We start from the raw sequence: 27204 nt of genomic DNA, 5'->3' as shown, positions 1-27204 counted from the left end.
ACTGTCTACTCACGTAAACTCGATGGGTGTTTAAGTTCTTGTCTGGGGAGAGAGGGGGTCTGCTCGTGCCGTCTCTGAGCTCTACAGACAACACAAAAAAAGTCACGCATAGGCACACTCCACTGCAATGGATACGTTTTTGCGACTCAAACAAATCTTTTTGTGAAGGCACAAAAGACACCTGGCAACATTTCCCAGGTTATGGTTTGTCAAGTTTAAAAGACATTATTTCCACATTACAGGTACTTCAAATGTAGTCAAACGTGTCAGTTCCACATACATGAATATGATCGTTCCACTTACTAGTCACTGTCACCTTGCACAATAGAAATAAACAGATGGACTAGAAATAATGAAGAAAAAGTCGCATAATGAATTGGCTTCGGAATCATCCGATGTACAAACATGGATGTGACAGGAAGCATCTGTCTTTTAAAACATGACTGGTCAGCAAGTGACTATCACGTCACGCCATGCTGAAGATATCATGGAATAGTGTTGCAAGTGATTCACTGCAGGAAGACTGATGGTGCAGGCGTTAATTGGCTTCTCCAAGTCTCTTTGTGCTGAGTCTTTGTAAACAAAAAGGAAAAGTTTTTTTTTGAGTTGGCACCATAGTGTCCAAAATATGCATGCACACCTAAATGACAACCAGAATGTTAAATGTATTTTGTATTATATGGACTTAGAATAATTTTGTAGAGTTAATTTACTTGCGCTTCACCTTTTGCAGAACCCTGTTTTTTGGCATCAATGTGGAGGAGTTAGATTTCCTCTCAGACATACAAAGCATGCACACGCTGGAGGATGTTTTTGGATCAATCTTACAAGGTCATAGCTCAGTTCGCTCCAGAGTTGCTCTTAATCTGCTATGGGCGATTTTCTTTCAACTTTTCTGAAGGTTTGTAAAACTGGTTGGTGTCCACTTATATTTACATCTCTCATTCTTTAACGGAGGTCATCTAATATTTGTGTTTCTTAAGCTATATGACAGGATTTTACAACTGGGTTTGAGAAAACATCGTGGAGTATGCGGCATTAGCACTTGAACCCAATCTTTTTTCAAAAAAATGGCTATATATGGAGAAGAAGAATCTTTTCAAATGTGCAGGATATTTAGTTCAGTTTGTTTTCGTACTTATTAATTATTTTCTTGGGTTTTGTTTGTTTTTGCTTATTTTTGTCATTGTTAATTTAATGTATAATTTTGTTTATTCATATTTTTATTATTGAGTATTTGTTTCATAGTTTTCTTATTTTGTTCACATTTGGTATTTCTGTTTGTGTAATTTGATTTCTTTTGTTATTTTTCATTTATTTTTATCTTTGTTTCAGTATTTGTATTTTTATATTTATATTTCAAGGATTTATGTTTTATTTGTAGTTTTCTTTTTGTTTCATGACGTTTATTATTCGTATCCATATAGATTTTTTTGTTATTTTATTCAAGTAATTTCCTGATTTTTTTTTTTAATCAATCAAATTATGTTGGAGATGAACATTTTAACATTTAAGCTTTTTATATTTTATGTCATTTCTCAATTTATTCAGTTTGTTTGAATGCCCTGTAAAGTCACTCAGTGAGCTTGGTGCCTCTGCGCTTGCTTGCTTGGAAAAAAGCTTGTCCTGTTCATTCTGTGCTCCGAGTTAAATTACATATCGACCTCCCACCACCAACCCTCAACCCCAAAGCCGAACAGCCAGGTACCTCCCTGCACGTGTGGGCCAGTAGATGTGTCCAACAATCTACTAGTGGATTTTACCTTGCCTTAGGGCTCTGTGTACAGTTACACTAAGTACATGGCAGTGAGTTGGAAAAGAAAGACAGCTTGGCCTTACGCACACTTAAAGATAATAATAAAAAAAAACCATGTTGCCACCCGACTGAAAAATACAAGCCATGCTTTCACAGTTTTTTTTCCTGCTTTTTTTCCTCGTGGCCCTGCAGTAGATTAATGAGCAGTAATTCATATGTATGAGGCACAATAGCAGTTACTGTGCAGTAATTCTTGGTCTTTCATTCTTATTATTAAGACTGTTTTATGTACATAATTGTGCAAATTAAAGTAATACATACATATGTCTCCCTTAAAGGACAAAAATAAGGGATTTGGCAAAGCATCCAATTGTGCTGGTGAATCCAACGTGTACGCTACATACTGGTGGTTGTTGTCTTTGTTCAAAAAAGTACATTGTGTTAACAAACAAGTCATTTTTTCACCAAATTCCACATACAGCCAGGATGAGGATTTTGCGCTGAACATACCCTTGGGCTTTTCCCTCTTTATACGCTTCCTTTTTGTTTCTGCAAGAGCTCTTTTATTGATCCCTTCTTTTCTTGAGTGTTTCTCTTTCTATCCAGCCAGACGATAGTGCTATTTGTAAAAGGTGACATTTAAAAGTCTGCAGCCATGCGACCCCCAGCACGCCTGTCTAATAGGCAGACCAATTAAAAGTTGAGGGAAATAACGCCTGTTCACCTGAGTGCATGATTTGGGCTGCTCAAATCACATAAGTGTCTGTGTTGTCATTCAGGACAGCTGTGCTCGGGTTCTGCTCTTTCGGGGGGCCAACAAGGAGATCAAGAACTACAACAGTCAGACTGCCTTTCAGGTATGACACTTCTGCTTAAATGGGGTACATGCATCCAAGTTTTTTAACATTTTAAAAGTGCTAACATTGGTCGGTATAATTCCAATCAGTCAGTAAAGGCTCACTGATCGGGATGTCTCTAATAGACCATCCTGAGAATATTGAACAATGTTATTGTTTATGATTGCTCGACTTTTCCGAAGCAGATTGGTGGAGGGAAAAAAAATCATAAGACACATATTGAGTAAATATAATAAAGTAAATATAGAACACGTTTAATTATGGATTGTCACATTTTCTGAGCACACTGAAGAAAAATCATTCACAGTCCACATCCCAGGATAATCACTCAAGATTATCATTCAGGCACATCTGACAATTGGGCCTTAGCTGACTGAAGGGACTTTCACATCGCATTAGTCATAGCGAGCGATAAGCATATCCATACTGCTAATTAATCACATGTGAACCCTGCAATGAATGTTCTCTACTGTTGAACTCAACAATACGCTATAATATGTCTGTTGTCGCCCTCCAGGTGGCTATTATAGCAGGGAACTTTGATCTGGCTGAAATCATAAAGGTCCACAAAGCATCAGATGTTGGTGAGTAAGTGACTCATATTTTGCCAAAACTTCCTCCAGGTTTTAAGGTTGTGAAGGTTTCAGATGGAAAGATGTCAGGAGGGGAAGTATAAAGAGACATGGAGTAAAAAGCCGAGGAGATGAAGAACATAAGATTAAAGAGATACAGAAAAGGTTTCAGGCGGGGTACTGGGTCCCCCATCCAACCCGTGCTGAGCTGAGCTGGCAGCTGCTACATGTAGGGAAACTATGCCATCTAGTGTGCATAATCCTATGCCTATACAGTACACACTGTACTGCACAACACAGCAATACCATGCATATATTACACTTTGTGCATTTTCCAATGTAACAAAATGGAAATTTGGCGTTAACATTAATAGTACATCATTAAAACAGTACAGCTTAGTGACATTGAACCACATAGTAACATGTAAATTTCGTTTCTTTATGTCCCTTAATGTCTCCCAACGTCCTATACAGCAACCATGGCCCAGGTTGTCCTACAACGTCCTCTATTGCGTCCTATTTTGTTCGACAGTGTCGCATCATGTCCCTTCTTTTCTAATAATGTCCCATAATTTCCTTTATTGTGTCTCATCCTCTCCCACAACATCCCCCATTAAGGCTGCTAAGGTCTTATCATGTCTCATTTTGTCATATTCCGTCCCTCTGTGTCCCATTGGCTCCCTACGTCTTACGTTATGTCCAATTGGGCCGCACAATGTCCCTTCTTATGTCCAATTTTGTCCCAACAGTACAGTATTAGGTCTCATCACATCCGGTTTTATCCTATAGTTTGTGATATTGTCCCATTTCTCCCACAGTGTCTCATAGCCCCCCCATCTCCACAGTGTCACATGTCCCGTTATAGCCCATATCTCACAATGTCCCCCATTACATCCCATTCTATTATTTGTTTTAAATGGCGATATTATGAGACACAATTTCTATTGCTTTGAAATGAATGATTAAGTTCAACCTCAAGTTGGGTTTTGTGTCATTTCAGTGCCTTTCCGAGAGACGCCCTCCTACACCAACCGTCGCCGAGTGACGGGCCCCACCCCGTCCCCCCGCTCGCTGCTGCGCTCGGCAAGCGACAACAACCTCAACGGGAACGACGGTGCCCACGCATTCCGGCAGATGCCTCGAGAGTCTCGCGGACGCCAACAGGGTCATTCCCCTGTGCCGTCGCTGCGTAGTCTGCCTGCCTTCGGACAGCAGCAGGGAGGCAGCCTTGGGGAGGTAAGACAGTATACTGTACTTCTGTTCTATTTTTTTAACTACACAAAAAAAAAAACGGACCCAACAGTCTTATATGAATGATTGGACAACTTGAATGCACAGATTGACAATTGTTATTGAAATCAACTGCACGAGGTTTCGCATTGTCAGCTTCGTGTGATCAACTCCAGAACACAATCAAGGCCCGAGGTCACTTTGACGTCAGTTTTACTTGACAGAGGTCAGCATAATGCTAAACGCAGTCCCTCAGATGAATGAAATGTATTCTTTGTCCACCAACGCAATATTAATCAGGATACTGTGTTTACAATTGTAGATGGGTAGATGCATGGATAGCTGAATGGATGGCTTGATTTTTATAAGCTCAAATTTATTTAATGTGAATATGCACTCCTTTGCTGATGTCCAGAGTCGTCATGGTGACTTCCCCGACAGCAGCCTTCAGAGCACGGGCAGCTCCAGGTCCTCTCATTCCCGGTCGCCTTCCTTGCATCACTCGCATGATGACGACAGACCGGTACCCAGACGTTCCCACAGCCACGGCTATCCCCATGGACATCGGGGAAGACTCAGGTCTGTGATGCATACTTTGGCTTTCAGGCTGAGAGCTGTGTGTACATGTAGATGCAACAAACTATTCATCCTTTGAAAACACCTGGCAGGCACTCGCCCTTCCCCCCTGTCAATCAAACGCGAGCGCTTGTTGGGAGTGAGAGCAAAAGGCAGACCGGATTTAGTCGGTCTTATCATGGTAGCCGTATCCTGGCCTAATTGGCCTTCTGCATACGTAGAGTTAAGACCTTCCTCTTTGTGCGCATTACCCTTTAAAGAATTACAGGGTGAGGTGAATGCATAAAGGTGCATAAATGCATAAAAGCTGCTGGTTTGTGCCAGCTGCTCTTTATGGGCCACACGCGCCCCCTTGAATATTTTCCCTCAATAATACGAGGATCGTTTACTGACCTTCTGTTTATGGCTCAGTTTGTATCGGACGGTTGACCTGTGCGATGTGTTTTATTCATATTCTACTAAAACATGCCAGCAAGGTTGGTTATGAGGTGAACACAAAGTTTCTTGGGAACAACAATCATGCATCCAGGGTTAATTTGACTCATTAACCCTCAAAGAAATCCCAACATGCGTACATGTGATTATGAACTACATTGCTATTTGTGATGCATTTATACTGCATTATGTCTCAGGGGATAATTGTTTTCTCATTAGCCATCCATTTTCTGTACTGCTGATTGTCACAAGGTTAAACTCTTGAAGACTCCCGCACCACTTTTCTTTAGTGATATAAGTATCTGTACTTCTACTCAAGTACAGCGCGTGAGTATTTTTCCCACCTTTGAAAACACGTCAGCTGAGACAAAGCTGTTGTGCATGCTGATAAACTTCTGCGTGAATGCCATTTTGTGACATTTTCACATTCAACTTCGGGTCATAGCCACTCGCACCGGGGCGGCAATATTGACTCGTTATCTGCGTGTTAACCTGTCGAGTGGCCTCGCCAATCCAATCAAGCGCATTATCCTCCTCGTGTGATAGGAGTAATTTATTTGTAACTGTTAAGTCAATTCTGATGCGCTTTCAAGGCCAAAATGGCAAAGGAGCCCTTTTGGTCATGTCCGCATCATGCTTGACAGACATTAGCGTCCTTGGCTTTTTTTTATTCATTTACTCCAGTATTGTATGAATGGGGAATAACAATCAAATGTAATCTTGCTCCTCTAAATGTTGTATCATTGGTGTTGATGCTCGCTGGTTCCCATCCCCAATGCTGTTCAGTGCAGAAACCAAGTAATTGTCCTTGGTTCCTCCCCTGCAAATACCGTATTTTCCGGACTATAAGGCGCACCTTCAATGAATGGCCCATTTTAAAACTTTGTCCTTATATAAGGCGCACCGGACTATAAGGCACACCATTAATGCATCATGTCAGATTTTTAATCCAAATCAAATCATTCTCCATTTTATCTTTTTTATTTCAACTTCAGACGCAACAAATTAATTAATGATCCATAGGCTTTTTGATTCATGATTCATAGTCTTCAGCGGGCCACTTATGATTCATGATTTCATGACACAATGCTTCGGGCCAGTTTAAATATAGGAATTTGGTCCATATATAAAGCGTACCGGACTATAAGGCGCACTGTCGGCTTTTGAGAAAATTTGAGGTTTTTAGGTGCGCCTCATAGTCCGGAAAATACGATAAGTTGACATATGAATGTTAAAACACCTGTTACCTGCTATGCAGTTACCTCTAAAATTCCACAATGCATTTCACACGCGGATGGCAGTAGGTGGAAAAGAAGCTCTCGCCAAGGAATCGTGTCTTTGTGCATCCTCGTGTCCCCTGCCTCTCATTCCCCCTCTTCTCTCTGCTTGGTGTTGTTCCACACTGCCTTTCAAACATTAGCATGCGAGAGTCGTTCCCTTTGGTCGCCCGCTACCATCAGCCTCCATAGTAATTGGAAAGCCGTCAGCAAGCTGTTGTTGCTTGTAGATGGGGATGAAGAGAGAAAGGTTTGTGTGTGTGGAGGGGGAAGTCATGGATAAGAATAGAGTTGAGGCGGAAGGGAGCAATCAAGTAAATGAAAGTTATAATGTGAGTGATACAATTTGATGGGGCCAACACACTGAGAAAAGGAAGACAGACGTGCTCAAAATACATCAGTGCAATATACTGCATTGTTCTGGATCAATATCAGTGAGAGGGCCGGTCCTCTAAAGAGATTTTTGAATGAAAATAAACGGACATTTTCCCCATTGAAAATAATGGACATTAAACGCCTTTATTAACTGTACAAGCAGTGTGAAGTAACTTTTTCAACTTTGATACAAGAATAAATAATTCATCCTTTGTAAAAAAAAAAAAAAAATGTTAAAAACAGGGAGGAACGTGTCTTTATTCCATGACTGTTTGCCAACAACTGTGGCCAGAGAGAAGTCATGAAAGATACAAAGAGAGTATGACATCACAAAGGACAAATACATCACCCTAACTCGTGAGAGGCTTGGTACTGAGGTCCGCCACAGCATCGGTAATTTCGCAGAAAAGCAAAGGCCGGCAGCTCTGCCACTGTTGGAGTGGTCACAGTCAACGTTCAGCGTGGCCAGACAAAGCAGCTCCTTTCATTCAATTTCAAAGCAGCACTCTGAAGTGTACAAAAATGCCACCCAAGCACCCTTGATCATGTTTGAATGAAATCTGAAAAAGAAACAGTCCATTAAAAAGATTATCCATCCAGTTTAAGCAAACAGAACGGCAGAAGCACAATTTTGTGCAGCATGACTGCAACCAAAAAAACGGCGCGTTTTTCTTCTGTTCTATTTCATTGAATTCACATGGCTAATATTCTAGTTACTTATGATAGTACTCAAGTAATTTACTTTGTTTAATGGGCCACTAAATTGAAATTGAATTTCAGCAATCTTTGTGACTTCATTATTCTTCAGTCAAACAGTAACATTTATACACGGAATTGCTACGTGCATTTGTGTTCCGCGAGGTGTGGCATTGTCCCACCCCTGCCTCAATTTGAGCCAACCTTGCTTGTTGTTTTCGGGTGCATTTTAATCCCATTAGCATAGAGAGCTTTACACATTTATGTTGTGTAGTATGAAATGTGTTTGAGCCCGAGAGGCGAAGCGAGAGCAAGAGGAGGAGCAGGATGCCGAAAGCACGTGGCTAGACTTGTGGCGACGGAGGAGGGATGAATGAAAACTAGGTGGAGCTCTGCCACTGCTGTAGTTTGCCAGCTTTCACCTTGCATGTGAAGAGATGCTGAGTGGAGGAATGGATGCCAGGGAAGGAGGGGAGGAGCAACAGTTCAACCACATGGGCTTGAGCTGTTCACACCCCCCCCCCCCCCCCTTCCTTACCCGGTTGCACAAGCCAATATTTACACATACACACATATATACACGCGCACACACACTCGAGATCAATTGTGTGCATTGGGAACACCAGTGTAATATGTCGGAGGGGGTTGCGTGTGTAAGGGTAGCATGCTCATAGAGGGGCTTGTGCGAACGGTCAAAGGGGAGGGAGGGGTGCAACACAACAACAGAAGCAGCGGCAGTAGTAGCAGCAGGATTGACCGAGTGTGTAAAGGAGTGGTGGAAAGAGAGGAGGAAGGGGGGAGGAAGGACGGAAGGCGGAGGGGTTCCCGAAGAGAAAGGGAGCAGAAATCCACACGCCCCCCCCCACCCCCCTCGACAGGAGGGATCCGTCGGTGTCGGGATCCGTAGTCCCACCTGCCAGCGGGAAGACATGCTGGATACGCATCCCTCCTCTTCGCAGGGGGCTTCTGCCAAGTCGGGATGACTAAGAAGGAATTCCAATGGGATCTATCTACCTGACACTCTTGCTTTTGCTTCGGATGTCACTGGATCCTCTCCCGTGGAACGGCTATCGTTTGAACGCAGACCTTTTATGAATCTCTCCCTGTCCTCCGCAAAGATCAGGGGCCGTCGCCCGCCGGCGGCCCCGCGGACCGTCATGTCCGTGACCACGGGCTTCGGCTACCAGCTGCCGGGGATCACCACGGTAACCTATGTGTTTGTTTACAGCCCCGGCTCGGTGCAGCGAGACCCCAGCCCGCCTCATCACACACCGCCGGCGCTAATGAGTGCCCGCGGGCCCAAGCGGAAACTCTACAGCGCTGTCCCGGGTCGCACCTTCATCGTGGTCAAGCCTTACACGCCGCAAGGGGAGGGGGAGATACAACTCAATCGGGGAGAGAGGGTCAAAGGTAAGATTCCCTCAACTGCACTGTTTCTCGACCTTTGTTGACATAAGGAAAAATACTATGGCGGACCGACAAACAAAAATTGCAAGAACAAATTAATTACAATCTAGTAGCAGAGCATTTAATTATTCTGCCTGTCACTATATGTCACTGACATGGATGGATGAAGACATTTGAACTTTTTCCTCTACTTTTTTAGACCAGCAATATGCAATGTTTCTGTATGGGAAATTTATGTCTCAGACATTTGTATTTCTTTCTGCGTTTTATTTTCAAAATAAAGTCAAGCCAAATGAAAATAAGAACAGTATTTATAGTACATAAAATCATTTTTTCAACAAATTGCGTATAATTAGGCGATTTCCTGAGGCAAACCTGATCTCTCACTGTATCCTGTTTGGGAATTGCTGCTGTACTGTTTTCTGTGTGTGTGTGTGTTTGTGCGTGTGCGTGTGTGTGTGTGGGGGTGTGCGTGTGTGTGTGTGTGTGGGGGTGTATGTTCCCATCACGACATCAGACTCAGTTAAGTGCACAGCTAAAATTGACAAACACGATTAGAATGTCACTTAGTAGAGTGAAGACCAAACTTGAGCTGTTCCTTAAAGAGATTTGTATGTTAGGATGCAACAGATTCAAGACAACAGGACTGTACCATTTACGCTCTGGGTCAGGATAGAAAAAAGTGTGAATAAGTTCCTCGAGCAACGTGGAGTGTCGTATTTGTGTTTGGCCGTTTCTATCTTAACATGCTGCTGCTGCAAGGTCATTGGATTGTAACATTTTTTATTCTAGGGGTGGGATTTAATCAGTCAAACAGCAGAAGCTCAAAATAATTTTCTCAAATGACCGTGTTAAATTGAACTAGTAAGGCTGAGCCATTTTTCATTCTCAAGTGGAATTAAATGTCCCGTTGTTAGTCAAACACTGAAAGGGAAAAATAAATACTTGAACAAAACTGCATACAAATTTGTGACGATTTGTTTGTCCATTGTAATTGTAATGATCCGACTGATGTAAGACAACAGGACCAAGCGTACCATTTTTTTGTATACAAGCGGAAAGAAAATGTTTAAATGTTTAAATCATGTCACATGTTTTTTATTTTTTATTAGTATGTTACCATGAATCAGTAGCAATGTTGTGTGCTAATCTTTCCACATTTGTTGGTGTGCAAAAGACATAACAATAACGTTCATGTGAATGTGAAATACCACCTAACCCAGTGTCCAAATGGTACTGTCCTATTTGTCATTAAGAAATCGTCAGTGCCACGACTGCACAATATAAAAATTGTCATTCTTCCCGTACAGCATAGTGCTATGTATCTTTCTGCCTCGTATTGCGCTCCACTCATGTTACAAATGTTGCATTTATTTTTTTCTGCTTTGTACAGAGCTGCAATGGCTCAGCTTTTCATCTGTATGTATGTGTGTGCGTGTTTTTTGTCTCCATCCATGCCTCACTCAAGACTTTGACTGTAATGACGTAGAAGGTAAACGCCATTCTGTTCTTCTCCACGTTTTCCTCTGTCACTCCTCCTTGTGCACCGTGTAGTACACCCGTGTAACTGCCCTGTTTGAAAAGTGGGTTTGCTGTCGGGATGGGCATGGCACTATAGCAAGCAAGTAAGAATAATCAGTTTTCTATCCAAGCCAGGGGCTTCACGATTTGGCAGAAATCAGGAGTGTGTGAGAATAATTCTGACGCAACATTTTAGCTACCTGTAAGCAAGGATCAGCAACATACTGTACTTGTTTGATATGGTAGGATTGGGGCAGGAGATAATGGCAGCATTCTTATCTCTTTGTTTACTTTAACATCTGTGACTTTAGAGAGAATGATCATTCCTTAAACTGCAGTCCAAAAATTTCTTTTGGAATTTTCTTGTCTGAGGAGAGTGCATGCAAATTCAAACAGATCTTGTCAAATTCCTCTTGTCCGGTAGTGCTCTCCCACTTGAGCATGCGACCTTTTTCTTCCCCATCCCGTCACCTTTACATGGGCATACCCCAGCTCCACTCTAGTCCCCCCACACCCCCACTTTGCATCCATCATGGTGGTTCATACCCACATTAGCTTAATGAAAATACTTCAGAGAGTGAGTAGTTGCTGCACTCTGGTTGCGATCACTCACACTTTCTTTACATATGCCAGGAAGCTTAGAATGAAAGTATTTGGTCTCATATATGATCCTATAAAGATGCCATACGGTTACAAAGGTATCCTTTCTGGCTTCTGCACACCTTAGCCAGTGGATATTCTTCCATATGCTCTCACATGTTCCTAATGGAGTCTTTTGTCTACTTTATGGTAACAATGTTGTCATTTGCATTCTTATTACTGATACAAATGGCAAACAAGCCAGACCTGTTACGCATAACGAAACCCAATTATAGAACATAAGCGTAAAACCATGACAAATACAAATGATGTGTCAGGTCGTTCTGAAGGCAGATGAGGATTCAAGGGCAGCCTCGTGGATAGCGGTTAGCCCATCAGAGTTAGAGTCAAAAGGTGCTCGGTTTGAATCTCAGCTCTGAGAATACTGTATGCTGTTTTTGGAGTGAAACTTTATTTCTTGAGAGACCCACCAAATGAATGGAATTCCTCTTTGATAATTAACGTTTGCATCGACTCGTTTTGGTGTGCATACATTGGCCTCCAGGAAGCTGTATAAAGCAATTAGGATATGTTCTATTTATGTTGCTTTGTGTCTTGTGTTAGCATAAGCTAGCAGAAGCCAGACTTGTGTGACTGCTCCAAATAAACAACTTTTGATTTTCAGAAAAGCTAGAAAATTGAGGAAAGTCATATTATGAATATATGTTTTGTCTGGATGTGATCAGTCCAGGGTGTACTCCGTGTCTCGCCCAAAGTCATTTGGGATAAGATCCGGCTCACCCGAAACCTGAGTGGACGATCAGTAAAGAAATAGATGGATCAGCCGTCCAGTTACTTTTCTTGTCAGCGCAGACCAATCCTTCATCCCTAATCCACTAATGGAAAAATTTGTTCTCCTGTGTTGTTCTATGCAAGGAATGGATTCACAAATGCTTCCATGGGCACGTGGCTGCCAGGATCTTGGTGGGCCATCGCGGCTAAACCATCTGGTTCTGTTATGCAACATTGGCTGTCACATTGCGTGCCATTTGCCAGCGCCTATGTTATCTTGGGGACGTAAACATTTGAATGGTTGTTGGAGTCAAAGTTAAACTAGCAGTACCTAATAATTTGGTTTTGAAACAACAGCTGGTACATCATCTTATGATAGGGGGAATATTGTTTGTTTCATTGTGACGCCAAATTAAGTATGTAACGCTGATGGTTAATTGACTTTTTTATTGTTTGTGTACAGATGGTTGGTTTTTCTAGAGAATTGCTGAAATTAAACAACCAAGTTTATCTTTTGTGAGCTGTCGCCCTTCTGACTTTTGCCGGATTGTGATATAATAGTCCAGCTAATTTACGTAGTACAGCCTCCACACTGAAATTCTCAAATAGGAACTCCTCATGACAAAGGCAGAAGATAAGCAGAGCTGTAGTGTTGGATGCACAGCTTAAGGTCGCTGGTATTATTCTCATGTGCAGCACATATTCAGTTGTTCACCAAAATCGATGATGTTTGTGTTTTGTGTGTCACCACATGCATGGAATCGCTACACTAATTGAAAAGTCTAATCTGGTGGCAAGGTGACAAAGTGCTTCCTCCTCGAGTGAAAATGCACTTCATGCTCTGACTGTCTTAATGGTAGATCTTTTTTTTTTTTTTTTTTCCATACCTCGGGCGAGTCGCCGCTCGCCTTGTCGCACTCCATAGCTCTCCCTGTCATCATGGTAATGGAAGCCGTATTCGGTACTGGTCCCCAGTTGAGGCGGGGCGGGTTAGCAGTGGCTCATTTGCACTAAAAAAAGTATTAGGGGAAGCTTGTGCTATAATTGTTGATCCTCGAGGTGTTTTGTTTTGTTTTTTGTTTGTCACAGAAATGTTATTACGACACATGGAATTTTAAATTGCAAAAAAGAAACACATCGCCATTAATATTCGGGAGCCACCATCGACAAAAGTTGGGAAAACAATGTTCCCTTGTAGCTTTTTTATTGCATTCAATGAGTCTTAAGCAGAGACTGACCAGTCCCCCTTGAGGCATCAGAGAAGCTATTTTAAAGACGTACGACCCTGTCTTTACTACATAATTCATTTCGTCACATCTGTATTCATAAATGGATGGACTCGTTAATAGTAATAGTGCTAATTTGCGACAGAGGGCGAAAAGAAGTCAAGCTGACTTAAAAGCGAAGAAAGAAGACAGCATCCTGTTACATGGGACAGCATAAGTGAGCCTGATTAAAGCCAGAATTTCTGATACTGCTCTTGTGTTGGGCCTCATTGGAGCGTACAGGTGTACCTAATGAAATGTCCGGCGGGTGTGTATAAAATATTGACACAATGGACTGTTTGTACCTTGAAGCTAACTGTCATATTACTTTGCATTACAAACATGACAGTGATTCATTGAAGTGTAATTAGTGTGTTAACAACTTCACAGGCCACCACACACACACACACACACACACACACACACACACCCTCATCTGTGTGTTCTCATTAACATCTTTGTTAATCACTAGCTTTGCCAGAGGAGCATCCTTATGATGAGATCACAATAGGTAAATCTAATTAGAATGGTGTAGTATGTTGGATGTGCATGTAGACCTTTTGCTCCCAATCATAGAGTCTTGGAGACATAGTGGTGGTGGTAGTAGTAGTGTCGATTGAACTAAATTTACGGAATTTCGTTTTGAGCTCCATGGACAAATTCCACTCATCTATGGTTTTGTTTGTTTTTGTACACTTTTATAGTGAAGGACGACGGTTCGGATTTGGGAGGTAAACATATCAGTAATAGAGTAGATCCCAACATAACTGTATGTGTTGTAGAAAGTTTAGTCAATGTCGCTGTCAAACAAAAGGCAGATGTGTCCGTTTTCTTGAAGCATCTGCAGAAAATTGGCAGAAAACTGCGTTTTATCTGACAATGACGGTAGTTTGAATGTTGCACAAAGTAATCATTCTTTTTTTCTTATATTCCAAAGATGACCATCTGGACTCGGATGGTAACTAACACATTTCTTTCCAGTCATCACTGTGTCTTAGCAAAATATCACAGTATGTTATTTAAATACCTGAATCCTGCAAAAACTATTGTGAAGTTTTCAGTGAACAGCATCTGCATTTCCAAAAAAAATTAACATGGTTAAATACGTTATTGATGAACGGCATTTGGGAGTTCATTTCAAAAAGTGAATATCTGCATATACTCTATCTACGTTTCACTTTTTGAACTGATGCCTTTTTCTTGCTAGTCTAATTTATTGAGCTGCACCTGTACTAAAATTGTACATTTGTTGTATTCACTCATGCCCTAAAGCTGACACTGTGTTTAATGAGGAGGACGAGCATCCCATTTTCATCGATGACGGTGAAGGTAAAAGTGCATTGTTGAATTGAACTGAGGATGACAAAGTGCTCTAGAAGAAGTCAATTGTGCTGCCCCTGTTAACGATGTGTGTGCCTTAGGCTACAGTATGTTGTTAATAGCTCTGGATGGTGAATAAATAAATGAAAAGCTCATTCGAGCTGAAAAAAATGAAGGTAATTCCATATTTTCCCCCATCCCTCCTGTTAATGGATGATTCACATCCAACACATTCAGCCAGAGTAGTCTCCTTTAAGTGTTCATAGTTTGTACATAGTTTTCCTATATTCTTAAAGCTTCTCTCCTCCATCGAGATGAGTGACTCACTTGGAAAAGCTCCTCCAGTGATTGAAGGCTGAGTTTGAGATGAGTGTGTGTAGTTACTCTTTGTCCACAAAGACACACACGCAACGTGCCTGCCTTCCGCCGTTTAGCAGGGTCGTTCGCATCCAGCTCTTTTAAGCGTACAGTCTCCGGGTAATGAGCTTGGCTCGCTTTTGTGCATTCATTGACCATCGCTGGAGCACACGCGAGCATGTACTACGACGCAACACTATCTTTTTGTGTGTGTATGTGTGTGTTCGCGCACCTTCTATTTATGTGTGCACAAATGCATCCCCCTTTCGCACATCCTCACAATAACCTCGTTCTCCGATTCTCTCTCTTTATTGATCTAATCTCATGGTCCAAATGACCATCTCTTCTTCCCTGTCGCCAGGGTAACCGCAGTAATCACCCCAAACTGGCTAACCTGGTTTGCAGTCAATGGTTTTTTTTTGTATGCAGTGGTCTGTGATGTTAGTGGAAGAGCTCAGGCACCTCTTTTGTGCTGTGTTCGTATTAGCATTGCTAACATCACAGTTCTGGCTTGTACATACCCTGTCACATATGCAATGAAAGGTAAAAGTAGAGTGAATGTCGGCTTATTTGGGAATCACCATTTGCAAACTCAACCACTCATTTTGTTCTATTTTATTTGATTTGATTTAACAGCAAAGGTTTGTGACTTGAGGCAAACTTCTTAAGAGGGTAGAAAAAACTACGGAGTGGTAGACGCTGTAAGTCAGCTGTTACAGGCTAGCTCCTCAACGTAAGGTTGGAAAAAAAAAAGACTTAAAAGACTTTTGACCCACAACAGCTAAGAGATAAAGACAAGCGACAATCGACTTCGCTAACTTAGATCAGAAGGTGCAGGTTGTTCTACCGTTCTAATTCTACACTGCTTAAAGATTTCTGATTGGAAATATTGAACCTGTTGGAACGATTTATGATTGCAGGACCAAAAGTTGCCACCCATTTTTTTTCTGAAGTCAACATGGTAATCACACACAGAGTTCTCTCTCTCTCTCTCTCTCTCTCTCTCTCTCTCTCTCTCTCTCTCTCTCTCTCTCTCTCTCTCTCTCTCTCTCTCTCTCTCTCTCTCTCTCTCTCTCGCTCTCTCGCTCTCACACACATGCACACATGCACACACGCACACACGCACACACGCACGCACACACACACACACACACACACACACACACACACACACACACACACACACACACACACACACACACACACACACATCACATGCAGCTCTCCACCCAACGCCATTATAAATCTTGCAGACAGCCGTGAAAACGAAAAGCAGCGCAAGCAACGTTGCGATTAGACATTCACAAACATGATTAATGGGCTTGTTTTGGGCTCCCACTATGTGCGGAATATTAACGTCGTCTTGGTTTCCGCTACGACCGGCAACACAGATTTTTGATTCTACTTGCTCGCTCGTTTTACCGCCTCTTGGATGTCTGAGAATAAACATAGCATCTGTAGCCACTGGTTAATGTTGCAATACAGGCAGGGAAAGGCTAAAAGCTATTTTTGTTGTTGTTGTTGTGGCTGTCATCACATATGATTGCACATACTGTACAATTTGCACTGTAGAGTGCTTTCCTGCTTTCTGGCCCATGTTAAAAGCCAGTGGACTATGGAAATGAATTATACATGATGTTATTTGGAGCATGCAAGTTGTTGTTTAGACACCAATGCATGTATGGCGTTATCAAGCAACGGGCACAAAGGTGCTCATTGCACACAAATCCATTGATTTTCTATTTTGCCATGGTTGTGTGATACTTTGTGAGGTGGCTCGATTTTTTGCTGTTTAGTGTCAGCTGGCAAACTAGCTTGTAAGATAGCCTGGGTGCTAATCGTGGCATTAGATAGCAGAGGTCCTCGCTTTGTGTTCCTATTATGGTGGGGACATAACTCGGAACAATCTGACATCACATAATTGCTAATTTATGAATAGATATTTTGTTATGCAATGTGTGTTTGTGTGTGTGTGTGTGTGTGTGTGTGTGTGTGTGTGTGTGTGTGTGTGTGTGTGTGTGTGTGTGTGTGTGTGTGTGTGTGTGTGTGTGTGTGTGTGTGTGTGTGTGTGTGTGTGTGTGTGCGTGTGCGTGTGCGTGTGTGTGTGATCAATATGCAAAGCATGCAAATACCCTGTATGAGCAGTTCCTCTACAATTTTTAAATTGCAGCAAAACGTCTAAGAGTTTGATTTTTTTTAAAAATCATAGCTTTTGTTAATTAAAAGTCAATTTAATTCTATGACTTCCAAAGCATATTTCTTCGTACAAGGAAAAAAGGAACAAATGGTTGATGCTCAGAACCATCTGGTCAGTGCGGCGGCCCTGTCGCGCTCTCAACGGAGCATCCTTGGCTCCATCTGTATTAGCTCATGGTTATGCATGACGCTCTCCCTCTTCATGTTTATTACCTCTGCATTTGCTATTTTGGCTGTTAAGTTAAGACGCTTGTAGGGTTGGCGGGGTGGCCGCTGCATATTTGAAAAAAAAAGTGTGTGATGGAAGCTGGGGTTTTAATTTCTGTCACAGTTAAGTGCTAGTCTAAAAAACAGAAAGACAAGGCAAAGTGAGCGTGAGGGCAGAATAGAAAGACAGGTGGTGCAATCTGCAGGGAGCAACAAAGTGTGTGGGAGGAACTTTGCTCCCTGCGGACACTCTGATTGGACAGCAAGATGGTCAACTGCGACTTCTGTGACCTTGCCTGAAGGGTTTCGAGAGTGTCTCTACATTTATGCCAAATATAATGGAAAAAAATACTACAGTTATGTGGCTGTCGATATACTGGAAGACAATCCGCTTGGAGACGTTGCAATGTCTGTGAAACTGAAATAGTATGTAAGAGCTCTTTAGATACAAATCTGTTAATATCCTTAACTTTTTAAATATGACACAGCAAAACTAGTTAAAATTGATTGCATGATGTTTTATTGACTTATTTTCATGCACCTTAGAACATAATGTTCATTATCTTTGCACTACTTGTTTTTTGGTGAGGTTGAAACGACGACTTTGAAAAAACATCATGGTAGGAACTGGGAATGGTTTGCAATGATCTATTTTAGCATCCCTTATAGTTGTGTTACATTAAATTCTGCTCTTTCGCTCGCTTAGCTTGTACTAGCTTCCGGCAATAACAGAAGCGCAAATACTGTCGTCACAGACATTATCAATCGGCATACTCCTCCCACGACTGTGATGAGAGACAGCTTTGTTCTTATTTGCTTCTAAAGCAAGGAGCGATGTTATAAAAGTAAGTCAGTCGCCTGTGAGGGAGGAGGAGACAAGCAGAGGAATCCCTCTGAGTCATTCTTTGAGTTTTCCTCCGTGTGTAACACTCACACCCTCCTCTGCTTTTCCTCTTTCTTTCTTTTTTGCTTGCTCTGACTTGGATCGTCACTCACCAAAAGCTTTTTGTCGCCGCCATCGCCTGCTTTTGATTTATTTACCTGTCTGCTCCTCATCCTCCTCTCTGCAGAGCTCGGATGAGGCTGCTCCACCTTCTTCATTCTCTCCTAGTGGTGGGAAGCAACAGAATGCGAATGTCTCATTAATGGATTTCTGTTCTTTTTTACTCATGCTCATTTATTATTTCCTACTGCTCTGTGTCTATAAAATGTTCCAAAAAAACCCCACATAAGCTTAGTTGAGATCAGGTCTTAGTTTCACCCAAGTATCTGTACTTCTACTTTTGTCATCTATGTTCTCACCAGCAGCATGGAGGCCTCTCAGTAGGACATTAAGATGTATTCACTCATTTATAACTAATTACTGATTGACATTCTCTCACTCTTCATATGTCTGGTTCTGTCCCATTAATACGTGACTCTGCTCTGCTCTGTGTGTGTGTGTTTAATAAAGAGAGCAGGCAGGCAAATCAAATAACAGCCCCATTCTGCTTATTGGATTTCGCTCTCCTCTCTCAAGGCTCTCGCACACTTTGTTTCATACGCGCATGAGGCGACATAGGATCAGCCATGTACAGCTAATTGAGAGCAGCCTGACTCAACAACTCCTGTTCTCACACAGCGGTGAATGATACAGGTGGTATCCACTGGCGGAGTTACAAGGGGGGCTTTGGGGGCACCACCCCATGAAATATGCTTGGAAACCCCATTTGCCAGGTCAGATCATTGACATTTTTCCCACATTCCCCCAATGCCCTGTGGGGAACATAAGAGTAAATATTTATCAGCTTTTTATTTAAAGAATTTTTGGGGTTTGTAAAAAAAAAAAAAAAAGTTTGTTTTGTTTTGCGGACCCCTGAGATACCCAAACGTATTCTTCAAAGGGCAGGAAATGGGACAGTTGCATTGTGGGCTGCGATGATCACGCATTTGCACGCCTTTGTACTGTGTGACAGGCGCAAATGGAAAGGGTTTGACTCTTGCTTATTGTACTATTGGAAAAAGAACTAATTCATGCGAGGCAATTACTCTGGCATTGTGTGAGTGTGTGTGTGTGTGTGTGTGTGTGTACAAGTAGATGTGCATTTACAGGAACAAAGATGCTGATCCTGCTGGGAATAAATGAGTGATTCAGCCTGATGCGATAGGCAAAATTGAAATGAGCTCCGCCAGTTTAAAACGAAATAAAATCACACTTGCTCACTCACTCACACGTGCACACACGCAACACACACACACACTGGGGATGCATCGAAGCTTGCAGCAAGATAGGGCGTGTGATTTATAAATAGCTGCACAACCTCACACAAGTGCTATTTCTGAACCTGCAGAGTCGTGACTGACTTAAGCAAGGGCAAAACTCAAAGTAACAACTTGGCACACACAGAGGAAAACCTCCAAACGTTTCATCACACCCGACGGAGATGCACATCTTTTTTCTTTCCCTCTTTTTCAGTTTGTGTCTGTTTTAATCGCATATGACATCTCCCTTTGTCACGGCGCTATTGAAGCTTCAGTCACATTTCAAATCCTTTGTTTCATTCTCGGGGGGGATTTTCTCTTTTTTGCCATCGCTGCTATTTCTATTCACGCTTCCTTATTGCCATTAACTGTACTGTGAGATGCCTCACACTTTGTCAGTCCATAAAGCCTTGAAAATACATATTCCGAGTATACGTGTACATGTCAGTAGAAGTCGTGACACTGCATAGACTCAGTGACTCAGTTTATATGTTGACGTATTTGTGATTATGTAGCTCCGTGTGTGTGTGTGCGTGTGTGGTGTTTACGCTGGCCCAGTTCACCTGTGGTGGTGATTATGAGTCAGAAAGGCAGACCATGATGCGCTTGACCTCTCCATGCAGACCTCCGAGCAAGCCTAGTGTCTGCTGAGATGTTGATTGGCTTCCATGGCAAGCTGTTGTTTACACAGTACAGTGCTGGGAGGTCATAACCAGGAAAGCCATCTATGCGTGAACACAAGGCAACATTTTGGGGGAAATAACATTTTGTACATGTCTCCACTAGCCTGTACATGCTAGTCTTATTCATATTTTGTTGGTGCAATAAATATTTAGCAGATGGGTTCAACTTTTCATCAACCTCTGGCCACTGCAGTTATATCCTGTACCACTCTTGAGTGGAATTGACCACAATTCAATTCAAACTGACATCGCAGTGTCCTCAGGCTCGGATCATGTGACCAAAGCCAGAAAATGATTGATCAAAAGGGGTGGAATAATCTGCTTCATTTTTAGTCCACAAACACGTGGGGGGGCCATTTACAACATATTATTGCAAAAAATGCCTTTTAAAAAATACTCAAACAAGAGTACAAAGTATATTGGATCAAACCTGACAAGCACAATTCAGCCAAAACATGATGTCATTAAATACAATAAGGCAAATCTCTGCTTTGGACCCAAAATGGCCCCTGTGTTGTACTTTGGACATCCCTGTTCCAAAGCCTGCCAGGATGCATTTGCGAGGTTACAAATCTGCGTTTATACGAAAAAATCTGCCTCGCAATGTTACAACATTGGTAGCCCACACCAGGAATCGATTGAGGGCAGGCCCATAGAGGGACTAAGGGGTCGTTGGTGAGGATCAACTGGAGGTTTCACCTTCGCTGTCACTGCTATCAACGAGAAGTGGCGAGAACATTCAAGAGCCGTCTCTGAAAGTATACTCGCCTGATCTGATTGTTGACAATTTGTGCAGAAGTAACACAAGTGTGTACTAGCGAGAGATTCAAGCTTTTGAAAAGGAGGGAGAAAGGGGTTTTCCCGGGAGACTGGCACGGTAAACTTGTGCTAAGCTGAGATCACAGAGGGCGGATGAGCCGGTGCTGACTGCCGTCTCTTTAATATTTTTTCACTTGGTGGTCGATACGCAACATGCTGTGCTTCCTGACGGTTCTCCATTGATAGAATTGAGGATAGCCACACTGTGCTCTCCAGGCACAACATTTCAAATAATCACTCTTTAAGTGGTAAAAATGTTTTCATTTTACGCATTAAGCATTTTAACCTCTAAGCGTGATGGTAGATTTTGTCATTTAAAGCAGGATACACTCCAGACACATCTTATGACGTCACTAATTGAGTGCTTTGTGTGACTGTCTCGGGTTGCGTCACCACGCCGGAGGAAATATACTGCATCATTTAACAACCTGTCTAGCGGCCGGTTGCAACATCATACTGCCGTATCCTAGCAACCGGCTGGAAGGAGCACACACTCAGTAAAAAGCTTCACTTCCAGCTGGTGTGTGTGTGTGTGTGTGTGTGTGTGTGTGTGTGTGTGTGTGTGTGTGTGTGTGTGTGTGTGTGTGTGTGTGCGTGTGCGTGCGCGTGCGCGCGCGTGTGTGTGTGTGTATTAGCTCGACGGGATAATGGATGAATGTTGTAGAAACGAGCGAGCCGGCTGAGTCCTGCGGGAACGATCAATATCTGCTCTACATTTATCTCTAATTACCGCAGCGCAAGTTCTCTCTTTCTCCTTTTGACTTTCTTAACTCTGCCTGTTTCTGTTTTTTTGACATCGTTTTTTTCCCCCTTCTCCTTGCACATCATGCACTTCAGCGCTGATAGTTCCATTAGTTGCAGAGCCTTCCCGCACCTTGGAGTGCTGTGTTTAATCATTAGGAGCGGGTCAGCAAACTCCCTCGAAAAATTCACTTGCAATTCAGAGCAAGATTTGTCTCTGTGCTGTCTTGCCTCATTGCACCAGTGTGTCCACACAGGATGAGTCTTTACATACACCTGCACAATCGAGTGAGTTGCCTTGCAGGAATATTAGGGTCACAATGAAATGATTAAAAAATGATACGTAAATAAAGTCAGGATATAGTTATCTCCCCTCGATCTAAATCACCCCCACAGTATAACTGAAATACTCTCAAGGCATATTTTCATAACATTTATTGCCTAAACTTTATTAATGCCTTTAAACACACTTTTAAACAATATAAACACATGTAAATATTGAGAGAGAGCAAGAGCAATGGATAACTATTGCACAGAATGATAAATATTGTCCAGTGTAATAGTGTACCGATCCCTCTTTGTTCTTCGATCTCATTTTTCCCAAACTGACAAACTCAACAATCATTGCCCAAAGATGAACGTTATAAAATGAACCTACAGTCATTGCTTTCTGTTGACATAAAAAGCAGGATTTAAGAGGATTTTACAGTCAATCATTTTCAAGAAAATACAGGCTGTGCTGAAATATACAGTACTTCCCTTTTTTTTTTCTTATTCTTTCAGATTAATATTGTCTCTCTAAATAAGTGTGCTCCCTTCTAGTGGTCAACAGTAGATTAAATTGTACAATAAAATGTGAAGGCGTAAAATAAATGTATTATGAATAAAGTCATGATACATAAGCAGACTCAATAAAATTGTAATACTGTATTATGAAAATAAAGTTGTAATATTAGAATAAAGTTGCTAATTTGCCGAAAATAAAAGTTATATTATTCATTCATTCATTCATTCATTCATTCATTCTTACTTTACTTTATATGCTTATGATGTAAACTGTCCATCCAGTCACAGACAATGGTGGTATGTTCAAACCTATCACTTGCCTCCCCCACCAAGAGGAATGCGTAATTCCTATGTGAGTCATAATATGTTTTTTGTCCTTTCCTGTCCTCGGCCTCCTCGCGACGTTGACCATTCTTGTTTTATGAACGCACGTGTGCTAATTTATACCGCGTCTTTCTTCCCGGCAGTGCTAAGCATCGGAGAAGGAGGCTTTTGGGAAGGCAACGTCAAAGGGAGGACGGGCTGGTTTCCTGCCGACTGCGTGGAAGAAGTTCAGATGAGGCAGTTTGACCCTCGGCTAGGTAAGGCACGCCTACGAATACTCAATTGTGAATACATTAAAGGTGCACAATTAGTCTTTGTTTCACACTAGTATCAGTACTTCTATTTAAGTAAATACAGTGAATGCATTTACCACCTTTGCTAATGGTAAGGATGAAAAGTAGTCATAGTATCTGAGTAGCAATTTCCGCAGTAAAAGTGTTTTTTTTAGAGGGAAGATTGCCGTTTCCCCTGTTGTTGGGTGTAGAGCGATGAGAAAAGGGCAGAATCCCTAAATACTCAATTTAAATGCATTGTTAGTTGGGAAAGGATTTGAGGGCGGCGAAGGCAGAAGGAAAAAGAAAGAAGGGCAGAAAAGCAGAAAGCAGCGAGATGTATAGTGGTGACAACTCTACAGGACAGCAAAGAGATTTTAGCCAAGCATCGCTTTCTACAGAGGGAGGTGGGAACTTTTTTTTCCCCACTCACTCATCAGTGTACATGACGTTGTATTTGACTTCACATTCAGAATCTTTCAATGTGTTCAGGTAATAGGAAGAATAAATTGATCTCATGTCATTTCCCCCATGAATGCTTTGTAATCCTTTTTTTTTCTTTGGAGTACTACACAGTGACATTCCAAAGATGTAAACATTAGTGAAATTGATGCCAATTTTGACATAAATGAAACTGATATTACTAAAGACGTTGTAAATACTTTGCACGGTTGAGTCTCATTTATTATGAGCTTTCTGTTCAACAGAACAACAGAGATGAAAGTATTGAAGTAACTGTTACACATATTATCTATGCAAATTTCTGTTAGCCCATCTATAGCGTTTCACACTATGTTAGCATTAAGTTTACAAACATTCATTCGATTAACTTGACATGGTTTTGTTTAACAGTTTAAATGTACGCTTATTTTCCTTTTGTTTTATATGTCAGCGATTTGCATCTCATCTTTTCGTTGCTTCACAGGGCTTTCATGCAGGAAGAGGTATTGTCTGCCATTACTTGACAGTGAGAGTCTGTATATTACAGATTTTCACCTGATTAATTTGAATTGATTGTATAATTAAATACTTCCATAACCTTACTCTATCCCATTTTACTATTAGTGCAGGGTGCAGTACCAAATGATAGAAATGGAATGTCGGTGTCATCTTTTTACTGAATATCAGGCTAATTTGTGAGGAACACTGGGGCGTGGATAAATTAATCTCTTCCCCCGACTCGTCAACTTCAGTCTACACACACACACACGCACACGGCTTTTGTTTACCCGAAGCGAAGCATTGAGGCGTCATTGACAGCGAGGCCAATACATCTCAGATTAGTGAAGCATGCAAGACGGCACCATCTACAATTGAGTTGCAGCCGTGTTCTTGCCTTTTTTTTTTTTTTTCCTTTTCCCTCTCTGCCCTCTTATCAGTCATCCCTCTGAGGGCTCCATCACTCTACTCTCAAAATGGACCTTGGAAAGTCCAAAAAAAAAAGTAAAGATTGCCTCGGCGCAAGGTGGCAGCTGCTGGTGAGTCGGCGGCCGTTTATCTTGACGCAGGTGAAAAATGATGGTCACAACGTTGCAGGGAGAAAAAGGACAAAAGAAGGTGTGACGGAGCTGATGGGGAACATGAGGCTGCAAAGCAAAAGCTATTGATTGAAGTCATTAGGAATGATGCAGGGCTGAGATTGTTTTGAGTAACATGTCGTCTTTCTGGAACTTTCAGAGGACCCTTGTGGTTTGGATAATACCTTATTGATCCCAGGAAATATGGATCATTGCTCTTGGGCAATGGGAGGTATTTTCTAATTTTATTATGGGGTAACTGATTGGTGCCAAAAGTAAGTCATCTCGGGGGGCGGGGCTAAGCACTTGAAAGCTTCAGGTACGTTGGCATCAATTTCTACAGCATTAAAGACGTATCTGGTTAGATGACTAGTGCTCAGGGATTTCTGTAGTAATTTGTATGTGTGTGTGTAATTGTGTGTTATGCAATGACTGTTATTTCATAAACGTGCTTATTTCTGTAGATCAATGGCCCTAGTGCAAAGTGCAAAAGAATCTTAGATCTTAGTGTGCGCAAAGATGAAGTTTACTTTATTTGGGTAATTTCGTAGATAGGCGCAGTTAGAAATGGGCATTTGCGCCGTTGTGGGCGTGAGCAATTCAAAATGGCCCCCCTCATTCCCAACACAAGAGATGCGTGGTCTACATAGCAAAAGCCTAACAGACTCACTGGAGTTGGTCCAGGATATCGTCCACTTAACTATAGTTGGTACCAATTTACTGGTACTAGTACCACACATTGAATGTCACTCACTGATTGATAGGATTCCTGATGATTAATAAAAATAGACCAATATAGACCATCTAAGTATTTCACTTTTCTTCTTGTGGGTCTGTACTGATTAGATTAGTTGTAAAAGTAAATTCATACAGTGAAAAACTTCACGCAATGGATTCCCCTCTACGAGAACATCTTCATTAAAAGCACAAAGAAAAGGATAGCCACCAAATAGCCACAGGAAAAAAATGTCTATAGGTGAATAAGTGGACAGTGTTGTGGAGGATTAGTCTGCTTTAAATTACACTGATCTTAAATCGTAGTAAGTGGCCATACCCTCAATACATGCATTCCATCTCACTCTCTCTCTGTCACACACACACACATGCACTCACGTATGAGGCTGTTTACATGTGCTAATGGAGGAGATAATGATGTGAGCCCTTCTTTGCCTTTCTAATGACATTACTCAAGGACCGTGAGATGCTCATTTTCACCAATAACTCTCTTGTTAATCCCATGTCTGCAATTGATTGATTGATCCCAATGTCAGCCAGAGGTGGCAAAAGCACTCAGTACCTAAGTGGAAAATAGATACTTGAATAAATAAATGTGTATGCAAAAAAAACAACAACACCTGTGGCCATTTAAAGGCACTTATTTCTCCGTGATGGAAAAAGCTATATGGTCGATTGGGCGCTGGTTTCGTTTTAAGAGGCACCCGCTTCTCATTGACCGGCGTGCTCTTGACTGACTCACAGCTGCATGAATCAGCTCTGTCGTTCCCAGTCGGTGCTATTTTTAGTGCAGCCATTAAGAAGTTTGGAAATGTGTCTGCACACCCTCGGAATGCTTAAACACCCGCGTGGCTGCGGCAGTGTGGATGGAGAGAGAGACAGAGAGTGATGATGCAATGCACTCGTGAGGGAACACCTGCTGAAAACACTCGCCGGCCATAAAATTAGATACGCGTAAGTTGTGATTCGGTTGGGAATGTATTATCAAAACTTTAATATGTTGCCATATTTGACTCAGGTATAGAGGTTTTAAGGGGTAAGGTTTAGGTTTAATAGTAAAAAAAAAAAAAAAAAAAAAACATTATTCGGGCACCTCTACTATATGTAAAGTTTAGGGCAGAATGGCCATTAATTAAATGAAAGCATTTCAAGCAACTACAGAAATTTGCTTAACATAATATAGCATTTATTATTATAAGATTAGAATCACTGTAATCATAATTTCCATTCTATAGATAAAGCATCACAAAAATATGGACATTTTGGGACTCATTTGCAATATTCTTTTTATTCTTTAATTATGCAAACATGTTTCTCAGGAATTACATTATGAACAGCATCTGCATATATGCAGTATTCTGCAGAAATAACTGTTTGAAATATTTCATTATATATTAGACTCATGCTGTAATTTTATTATTATTACTATTATGTGCAAAGTGCACATCACTGTATTAAACGGAGTGCTGTTAAACTTTAAAAACAAAAAAGCATTTAATCTTTAATATGTTAAATGAACACTGAAAAGGTGTGTCATTCTTGCCTTCCCCTCTCTATTCATTTTCCTCTCGTCATGTTATCAGACAAGTCCAGTCTTTGCCCTTCACACTTAAAATGTCATGTTAACACATCTGACATTAAGGCCTTTTGTGTGTGCACACCCTCAGT

General features: G+C 41.6%; 1 protein-coding gene across 4 annotated transcripts in view; it reads left to right on the top strand.

Moving 5' to 3' along the window:
* shank3a (SH3 and multiple ankyrin repeat domains 3a) overlaps positions 1-27204 on the top strand; it is a 122146-nt gene that overhangs the window by 72535 nt on the left and 22407 nt on the right. For 3 of the 4 annotated variants that reach the window (XM_037254101.1, XM_037254099.1, XM_037254103.1), the window contains 7 exons: positions 2536-2613; positions 3131-3197; positions 4186-4421; positions 4831-4994; positions 9003-9184; positions 10650-10673; positions 23156-23269. In XM_037254101.1, coding sequence (XP_037109996.1) covers positions 2536-2613; positions 3131-3197; positions 4186-4421; positions 4831-4994; positions 9003-9184; positions 10650-10673; positions 23156-23269 — 865 coding nt within the window. The remainder of the gene's footprint in view (positions 1-2535; positions 2614-3130; positions 3198-4185; positions 4422-4830; positions 4995-9002; positions 9185-10649; positions 10674-23155; positions 23270-27204) is intronic. The other variant, XM_037254102.1, reaches the window with a different exon arrangement.

Source organism: Syngnathus acus, chromosome 6 (assembly GCF_901709675.1).
Source record: "Syngnathus acus chromosome 6, fSynAcu1.2, whole genome shotgun sequence".
NCBI classification, from domain to species: domain Eukaryota; kingdom Metazoa; phylum Chordata; class Actinopteri; order Syngnathiformes; family Syngnathidae; genus Syngnathus; species Syngnathus acus.
This window is presented reverse-complemented; position numbering and strand designations above follow the sequence as displayed.